This window comes from Diabrotica virgifera, chromosome 7, assembly GCF_917563875.1.
Source record: "Diabrotica virgifera virgifera chromosome 7, PGI_DIABVI_V3a".
NCBI classification, from domain to species: domain Eukaryota; kingdom Metazoa; phylum Arthropoda; class Insecta; order Coleoptera; family Chrysomelidae; genus Diabrotica; species Diabrotica virgifera.
The window spans coordinates 13,437,308-13,447,693 of record NC_065449.1 but is presented as its reverse complement, the minus strand read 5'-3'; the positions used below and the strand labels follow the sequence as shown (position 1 = coordinate 13,447,693).

General features: G+C 31.9%; 1 protein-coding gene across 1 annotated transcript; it reads left to right on the top strand.

Annotated features, from left to right (window-relative positions):
- The first annotated feature begins 3,815 nt into the window (after positions 1-3,815).
- LOC126888812 (transducin beta-like protein 3) lies at positions 3,816-6,384 on the top strand. Its single transcript, XM_050657198.1, has 2 exons — positions 3,816-3,975; positions 4,038-6,384. The coding sequence occupies exons 1-2, from the start codon at positions 3,947-3,949 to the stop codon at positions 6,346-6,348; spliced, it is 2,340 nt and encodes a 779-aa protein (XP_050513155.1). The 5' UTR covers positions 3,816-3,946; the 3' UTR covers positions 6,349-6,384.
- Positions 6,385-10,386: the final 4,002 nt, after the last annotated feature.

Genomic DNA, 10,386 nt, shown 5'->3' with positions numbered 1-10,386 from the left:
GAGGGACCGCAGACGTTCGGATACAATTAGCGTCTCTTTGCAAAGACAATGACGTCGACTTTGCAAAGTAACAAGACACTTACTCAACACACACACTACACATTACTCCCCTGACTTAGTGATAAGTTATACAATTACGTGGCTAAAGGTTGTAGTTCTAAACCAAAGCCAGAATCGGAGAAAAAAAAATAAAGTAGGTATTGTGGTTTTGCTGTTGCTGTATTGTTAAGTACTATTAACCACTTTAAAAATTCACATTGTAAGGCATGAATGAATCAAATATGTAGCACCTTTTTTGTAGATGTAGGTATTTAAAAATGAAATTGAAAAGTTATTACTATAAAGAGTGATCTGTAGGTATTGTACTTAAAATAAAACAATTAATATAAAAAATCACAAATTTTAGTAAATTTGGGAAAGTATCATCAATACAAATACCGATGTTGAAATGTATGTAAATACCAAGTATTTAAATACTAACAATGTACCCAAGTTTTTGGGTAAATTTTTTTATTCACTCTTTTTGTACATTTCATATTTTTAACTTGGTATCGGAGCTAATGGGCCGTATTTAAAAATTTAAATACTTATTTGTAGGTAGGTATTTAAATACTTTAGACTTTAGAGCATTTAAATACGAAGTATTTATTTATAACATTGTATAACTAGACTTGTAGATAAACAATGTTTATAATTATAGAGTAGGTATTTAAGGCTATGGGTACATAATTCGCAAATATTTTATGTGTATCCCTACTTTTTCTGTCTTTACACGGCAAATTACGTGTAGTAAAATTCACACTGGTATGGATATGTTAACAATTACTAGAATGTCATTCTACTTAAAAATGTCATAATTAATTTAAAGAGATGGCTTTTGAATGTTCTTGGATAACTGTTATTTTTATAATTGCAAATTATTAATTCAGTTAATAAATGTGATAAATTTTTCACTAACTATGTTTTCAGTGATTGTAATAATTTATTTGTACAACAAAAACTAATAATCAATCGAGAAAAGAGGAAAAGTGTTATAAGTGATTTTTTAATAATATATTGTTATTATGGAACGCTTACAATTTTGAACATCTCTAACAACAAAATACTTGGATCACAGGATATATCTGATGTATTTCTCTGCTTGGATCTTCCACAAATAATACACAATAAATAACTTTTTATTAAGTTCACGTCTTAAATCAATTATTACCAATTTCTCAAAATAGGGCTTTTCATTCACAGTCATTTGTTTCGAGCTTCTGTCATGTGTCACATAATATTAATATATCTACGACATACGTTATTGGTATATACAATGATACAAACCAAAGACGTATGACGTAAATATATTAATATTATGTGACACATGACAGAAGCTCGAAACAAATGACAATCGATGAAAAGCCCTATATTCCCGATGCAATGTCTAATATTTAAAATTGTCACTGATTGTCAGTGTCTGACTGACAATATATGCTGACAATATTATATTCAGCTGAGTGCGTTGTAAGACAAAGACAGATTTGGAAAATATTACCACGGCATTGTGTTCATTTTTTTCGAATCCTGAAAAAACCAATAAATATTTTTGAAAAATTTAAACGCAGAATGAAAGACTAAATTATTACCGAGGGCCGAAGGACCCTTAGAATAAATAAAAAGTTTATTTTGAATGAGATATTTGAAATAACGTAATCTTTCATTCTGCGTTTAAATTTTTAAAAAATACTTATTAGTTTTCTCAGGATTCGAAAAAAAAATGAATCCCCATTTGAATAGCATTGCAGCCGAAAATACGTACCGATCCTCCTTACTATAAAGTCCAAAGTTTTGAAATATTGCCCATCAGCTCTGATACCAGATTAAAAATATAAAAAGTGCAAAAAGAGTGGATGATTGAAAAAAAAGAATGTGTGTGTACTTTGCACGCACGTAAGAAATTATACTTCTATTATATGATTTAAACGAAATTAATATACTTTTTATTTGTATTTTATTTAAATATTAAACTAATTTATACTTACTACTTCTCAAACATTTTTATTAAAACAGTGCCAAAAATTAAAATAATACAAGAATAAAACACACGTACAGAAACACATTAAAAATGCCACAAATGATTTCTGAACATTAATTGTCGGAATTTTTTTTAACTAAATACGTATTTTCTGAAAATAAAATTATATAATAAATATACTTACAGTCATAAAATGTATAAAAAAATAAAAAAAATAAAAGTTTCCATTGGGATTCGAACCAGCTTTTATCAGTGCGCTTGGTATTGGGATTCATTCGCCTTGACCGCTTCGCCACGGAGGCAATGCGTCATTATTTGCGAAGATCGACTAACTAAACGGATTAAACTTTTGACATTTTGAATTAGGTAAATCAAATTATTTTGATTTTGATTTGAAATCAAAATGGACCGGTTGTTCGAACGCTAATCAACAATTATCATTATCAAATATTTAATTACTGTCACCAAACTGTCAATGTCAACTTTGTTTGGGCTGCTGAAAACATAATTAATTAAAATTATGAGATTTATTATCAATTATGTTAATAATTATTGTTATATTAATTGATTATAGTCTCAGAATTGTAATAAATTATGTTTTTAGCAACCCAACCAAAGTGTACATTGACAGTTTTGACAGTAATTAAATATTTGATAGTGATCATTGTTGATTAGCGTTCGAACAACCGGCCTAATAATTGAAAAAATACAACAAAACAGAGTAAGAAAACAATATATTAGGTGAATATTGATAGAATATTTGATAGTAATCAAATTATGTAAATAAAAGTATTACATACTAATCATAAATACTAGGTATTTTGGTAGGTTCAAATAGGTATAGGTACCTACCTATGGAATTTTTTATTAGGATACTGATACATTTAACAATTATTATTACGTACCTGTTGCTTTTAAAAACTATTTAAAAGTCACTACAGTTATAAAACTCTTTTGTTTCTGTCCTCACAACAATAAAACTAATTTATACATTTGTTTACCTCCATATTGAACAATTATTTATTATTGACAGATCATTTCAACATCCAATCAGAGCCCGTATAACGACTAATACAATACCATACTGTCGGTGTGCGCATGCGCGGGGATCAACAATAAATTCACCCTCATTCTCAATCGCGCCTAAAGAAGTATAACTTCAAAAATTACCCAAAAACTTTCCCAAATTGAATAAAATTTGTGATTTTTTTTATAATCACTCTTTAATAGTAATAACTTTTCAGTTTCATTTTTAAATACATCTACAAAGAGGTACGACATAGATTTGATTCATTCATGCCTTACAATGTGAATTTTTAAAGGGGTTAAATACAGTAATATCAAAGTAATATGGTTCTTTTCATGAGGATTTTTCAGTGCGTCACAAATGATAGAAAAAAAGGTAAGTCCGTGATAATATACATTGTTGCCACATTTTATTTGCAATTGGGCATAAAAACAAATCAATTGTCTTTATTGCATTTATAAAATGGTATTTTCTTTGATTTGTATAGTCTTATAAATTGTACAGATTATATTCGTAGATATATTATACCCATGTAATATACCAAAGTAATCACCGACGTGCCTTTTTTTCTGTCACATACAATTTAATGCGTTAGAAAGAAATCGAAACACTGTGACGCACTGAAAAATGCTCATGAGAAAAAGCATACAGCAAAACTTTAATATTTATATGCCCATTTCGCCAATTCAAGTTCATATAGGCAACCCAAATTACCCGGCACAAAGTAGTGGGTCAGTATTTAGACATAATTAAAAAGAAGAAGGAAGGAAGAAGCGTTTAACCTTATTAAAATTCGTACAGCACCTGACAGCACCTTGCAATCTTTTAAATTTTGTAAATATTTGAAAAAATTATAATAAATATAGTTGAAGATAAAATCGTCCAAACAATAATTAATAATAATGACGTCCACAGTGAAACTAAAAGAAGCGTAAGTACTTTAAACGTTTTCACTTATGTTATTCTTATTTTAAAAACCTTTTTGTATTGTAGCTTTGAAGTTGAATCAAAACATGGTGCATTTTACACAGGAGGTAACTTAGAATGGATAGAAGACACTATATATTGCCAAACCAATGCAAATATCAACGTGCTAAACGTAGAAACAGGACTAATCGATAAAGTAATAGGGGAACAAGGTGCCGAAGAAGAAGATACCATACAAACATTCACCACAGACGGCAATAGAACTGTTACTTCACACAAAAGTGGCTTGTTGAAGTCTTGGAATCAAAACGGTGAGCTGGAAAAAATGTGGAAATATATACATAAAGGACCTATAGCTAGACTAACCTTAAAAGCTGAGAAACTGGCCAGTGGTGGTTGTGATGGGGTTGTTCGGATATGGGATCTTCAAAACCAAGTATGTTCTTTGAGCCTTAAAGGGTGCCAAGGGGTTGTAAACGTAGTAGAATTCCATCCAGGTGAAGACGTTTTATTTGCTTCTGGTGACGATGGGAAAATTAATTCCTACGAATTAACCAAAGGAGAAGTAAAAACAATATATGCAGGACATTATAGTAAGGTTACAGGTTTTGTGTTTGCTAGAGAGAACTATTTTGTGTCATGCGGTAGAGATAAAGTAATAATTTTGTGGGAAGTAGGTAAAAGTGAGGGTATCAAAGTAATCCCACAATTCGAAGCAATAGAAACGATAACAGGGTTGCCTTTGAAGTTTAAGGTTCCTGGTTTTAAATCAGAAGCTGATGGTATTTACGTTGCAGCAGCTGGTGAAAAGGGTGTAGTTTGTGTGTGGGATGTTAAAAAGGCTAAACAAGTCTATGTCCAAGATAATTCTCTAGTAAGTAAAGCTTCTGAAGAAGGTGGTTTATCAGTAGTATTGCTTAGATGCAATCTTAAAGACAAAGCCTTAGCTGTTGTAACAACTGATCATAATATTATCATTCATCATTTGAAGTCATTTGTATGTCTTAAGCAATTTGTAGGCTTTTCTGATGACATTTTGGATATTACGTTTGTAGGCGAGGAAGATTCACACTTAGCTATTGCCACCAACTCGTCAGATATAAAACTTTATTGTAACGCTACCATGAATTGTCAAATACTAAAGGGTCACACAGATATAGTCATGTCATTAGCTACTTGCCCAGCAGATCCAACAAATATGCTTTCGTCAGGTAAAGATAATACAGTGAGGCTGTGGAAACTTGATGGAAATATCATGAACTGTATAGCTACAGGTTTTAGACATACAGGTTCTGTAAGTTCCGTAGCTTTCAGTCAAACCAATTGCAACTTTGGAGTCTCAGTTAGTCAAGATATGTGTTTAAAACTGTGGGAAATACCAACGAAATCAAAAATCGCAAGCTTAAACTGTATGCATACTGTCTTAGCTCACCAAAAGGACATTAATTCTGTTGCAGTAGCCCCAAATGACAAAATAATAGCCACTGCTTCACAAGATAAAACTGCCAAACTGTGGACCCCAACTTTAGAATTATTAGGTACTTTACGAGGGCATAAAAAGAGCCTTTGGTGTGTCAAGTTTTCCCCTGTAGACCAAGTCGTTGTTACAGCATCTTCTGATTCTACTATCAAACTGTGGTCAATAGCTGACTTAAGTTGTTTAAAGACACTAGAAGGACATGATGCTAGTGTGTTAAAGGTCCATTTTCTTTCTTCCGGAATGCAGATACTGAGTGCCGGTGGAGATGGGTTGGTTAAGTTATTTTCAGTTAAAACTTCGGAGTGTACATGTACACTAGACCAGCATGATGCACAAGTGTGGGCTGTAGCTGTAAAACAGGATGAGTCTGGTTTAGTGACCGGCGGTGGTGATTCTATTTTAATCAAATGGAAGGATGTGACAGAAGAACTGCGTCTTAAGAAACTACAAGAAATAGAAGAATTAACTCTACAAGAACAAAAATTAAGCAACTACATGATGAGTGGAAACTATCTGAAAGCTCTAAAACAAGCTTTGAAATTAGACAAACCTTTTCAAGTGTTGAAAATTGTAGAGACTATAATAAAAAATGGGGAAACCGGACTAGCTGATACTATAAAAGAATTAAGAAACGATCAAAAGGACAATTTGCTTAAAACTGCTATTACTTGGAACACAAATAGCAAACATACACATCCAGCTCAACTTGTTATTAACATCTTATTAAACGAAATGCAGAATGATACTTTCAAGCCTTCAGGACTTAGGTCTGCACTTGAATCAGCACTTCCTTATACAGAGAGGCACTTAAATAGGTTAACAAAGCTAATGCAAGACTTACAATTCATTAATTATGTTGTTAAATGTATGAAACCACATTCAGATGATGTAGTATAGTTTTTATTTCAGTATCAATAAATGTTTTTTATACAATGTGTTATTTTATTTATAATCAGAATAGGGACTTGAAATCTGGGATACTTTAGAAATAAAACTGTGGAGATCAATGGAAAAGATAAATTCGTTTAGACCAATTTGTTAGCTGGATGCCCTGGATAAAATACCTATTTGAAATACCTACTTACATGAATAGATTACAAAAGGCATTAAATGAAGGTAAAAGAATATTAAAACAACAATTTGGTTTTCAAAAAAGAAAATCAGCAGTTAGTGCAAGTTGAAAACGGCAAAAGAAAATGCCAAATTAGACAATGATACATGAATATATCTAACAAATATTTGTGACTATCTATTAAACAGAACATAAAAATAACCAAGAAAGAATTGAATGGTGGGCTACAAAAACGTTGTAAGCGACAGATTGGGTCAAAGTGAGGTTTTAATGCAATATTATTGTATATCCAATGACCAATGTGAGCATCTTTCAATCAGGCTAAAAACATTTTACCTTCCCCGAGTTTTTCGTACTGCAATATTGGTATCCGTATTGTCATAAATGACTTGTCAATAAGTTTTTTCCATCTCCTGCATAATCTTAATTCTGTCGCTTACAACATTGTTGTAGCCCACCATTCAATTGTTGGACAATACAAGTTCCTCAGGGGTGACTGTTGGGACTAATACTGTGGAACATCATGTACAATGGGATATTTGAGTTAAAGTATGAAACGGGGGTGAAAACAGACTTTTGCAGATGATCTAGCCATCATATTGGAAGATAATACAAATTTGAGTACCATGGGAAAAGTAAACAAGGCTCTGAACAAAGCATCCATATGGGTTAAAAAAATAAATTCGTATTAGTGGTAGAGAAAATAGAGGTGGTACCACCACGTCATACTAAAAGGAAAAAGAAAGAGGGACTTGAAATTGAACCTAGAAGGAATGGAAGGGGTAAGGTCGTGTCCTACACTATCAAAGTAGTATACTCTTTTTTTGAAGTACATAAATATATATTTCTGTTGGTTGTAGCATTTTGTGCCCAAACTAGTAAACTAAACAGGAATCTCTCATTCCCATGCCGGAATGATCATCATCTCTGATCCGGCTCTTAATCCAAACTGATCATCGTCTCTGATGATTAGTTTCGCACTTTTTATAGATTAGGTTATGTAGGTACGACTTCTAATATAACTTTTACTACAAGACTTATCAGACGGAAGTCATTGTAGTGTTGTGGGTTAGACTCTTTCGGTACCTAGTGGGACGGATATTGATTCTAGTCAGTCTTGAGATATTTTTTCTCTATCATTATCATAAATGCGATTGAGTGAAAGTATTGTGATATAGTTTTTCCATTCTTTAAGTTGATCTTGAGTCGATTCTAGCAGTTCTCCATCCATGTTCAGCATGGTCTCTTCTTATTCAATGTCAACTCTTTTACCTTTTCATTTGAATTTAAAAAATCATGCCTTTGTTGCAGCTGTTATATTTCTCTTTTGTTATTTTTTCGAATTAATCTATTAAACCTTTTAATTATAAATAAACTTAATATGAGAATATCCCTAGAAAAAACTAAATGTATGTGATAAGTAAAGAGCCGCGTAGATGCTAGAAATAGACGGCAAAATTGTAGAACAAGTAATGAAATTCAATTACCTAGGAGTAGAGATCACTAGTGACAGGAATATAAGAAAAGAAACCACAACAAAAGCGGCAAGAGAAAGTGGTTGGCTCCAATAAACCATATATATGGAGAAACGAATATCTGACCACGGAAAGCAAAATACAGTGGAACCCCGATAAGTCGGTCCCCGATAACCCGGAACTCCGGCTAACCCGGACCGATTTTTATCAGACAAACATTTCAACAATAAAAATGTATTGCTGTTACAAAATCTCGTGAACCTAATTCATTCATTTGGTGACGTCAATATACGAACGAAACGATTGAATCCGACATTACTGAAAATATCAGGGTGCAGATGGGACCCTGTCGCGCAATTCGCAGCAAATAAAATAGTCGTATGTTTTTGGCTTCATTTTATTTCGGTTATACATACGCATTTTCAAGGTTCACGAGGTTTTGTACCAACTCTATGTAATATAATATTTGAGAGATAATGCATACAAAATACTACTAACATAAACAAAAATGTTGTTGCTTAATAAAAAAATTCTTCTAATAATTTATTTAATCTGACTCATTTATATCGGCAATTCAGATACATATGAATTACTTAAGAAAGTTGCAAGATTTCTCCGCTATTCGCACACGAACGTTTCTCGTATCCCCTCCAAGTACTTGCACACCGCGAATACACCTCTTCATTGGTCTTCCTACTGACCGACGTTACACCATAGTTCCGCTAAGGTGTTCTGTCGTTACCCATTCTTATAAGGTGACCTGCCTAGCGCAATATTTCCATTTTTGCATCATTTGTTATAGTGTTCTTTGTAATATTTGTATAACTCGTGGTTGAAACGTATTACTCTATATACCATTGTCGCAAAAGGGTTTCAATGTCCTCCTTAATATCTTTCTTTTAAAAGTATTAGTAAGGTTTATTGTTACGTATTTTTTATGGAAAATAAGCCACAATTTTACTAAAAAATGAATTTATTAACGTTTCGAAGCCCAAATCGGGTTTCGTTGTCAAAATACAAAAAAAATTATTTATAAATAATATAAAATATTTTTTTATTTTTTTTTTGTATTTTGACAACGAAACCCGATTTGGGCTTCGAAACGTTATATAATAAATTCATTTTTTAGTAAAATTGTGGCTTATTTCCCATAAAAAATACGTAATTATAAAAATGACACAAGGAAATAGCTTCAGAACAACATCAAGGTTTATTGTCTTTTAAATCATGATATATGTTTCTGCGCCATATGTTACTATTGGCCGTATGATGGTTTTATATATTTTAAACTTTACTTCCCTTTGGATGTCTTTGGATCCAAACACCTGCGACACAGAGAAGTATGCTTTGTTAGCAAGCATTATCCGTTCCCTTTATACAGGGTGTCCCGAAAAGAATGGTCATAAATTATACCACACATTCTGGGGTCAAAAATAGTTCGGTTGAACCTAACTTACCTTAGTACAAATGTGCTCATAAAAAAAGTTACAGCCCTTTGAAGTTACAAAATGAAAATCGATTTTTTTCAATATATCGAAAACTCTCAAAAATTTTTTATTGAAAACCGGCATGTATAATTCTTATGACAGGCCCACCTTAAAACCAAATTATAGTGAAATTTGTCCACCCCATAAAAAATTTATGGGGATTTTGTTCCCTTGAACCCCTCCAAACTTTTGTGTACGTTCCAATTAATTCATTATTGTGGTACCATTAGTTGAATACAACGTTTTTAAAACTTTTTTGCCTCTTAGTATTTTTTCGATAAGCCAGTTTTTATCGAGATGCGGCTACTTTTTTACTATATTTACATAAAAAAATTATGGGGGTTTTGTTCCTTTAAACCCCCCAAATGTTTGTGTACGTTCCCATTAAACTATTACTGTGGTACCATTAGTTAAACACAGTGTTTTTAAAACTTTTTTTGTCTCTTAGTCTTTTTTTGATAAGTCAACTTTTATCGAGATGTGGCTTCTTTTTCAAAATATACCAAAAAATTTAAGTTATAAATAAATTTTCAGATTATTAACAGGTGTCTATAATCATACTTAACCATATACAAATAGGTGGTGGATTCGACAAATATTCAAAATATCTCGATAAACACTGGCTTATCAAAAAAGTACTAAGAGGCAAAAAAGTTTTAAAAATATTGTGTTTAACTAATGGTGTCACAATAATAATTTAATTGGAACGTACATAAAAGTTTGGGGGGGTTTAAGGGAACAAAACCCCCATAAAATTTTTATGGGGTACACAAATGTCACTATAATTTTTTTTTAAGATGTTGCTACGATAAAGATTCCTCATGTCCATTTTCAATAAAAAACCTCTAGGAGTTTTCGACATATTAAAAAAAATCGATTTTGATTTTGTAACTTCAAAGGG

Bases quoted from the DNA above. Each gene is read 5' to 3' on its own strand.
- LOC126888812 (XM_050657198.1), top strand. From the start codon at position 3,947: ATGACGTCCACAGTGAAACTAAAAGAAGC. The intron at 3,976-4,037 runs GTAAGTACTTTA...TTTGTATTGTAG, and splicing joins ACAGTGAAACTAAAAGAAGC to CTTTGAAGTTGAATCAAAAC.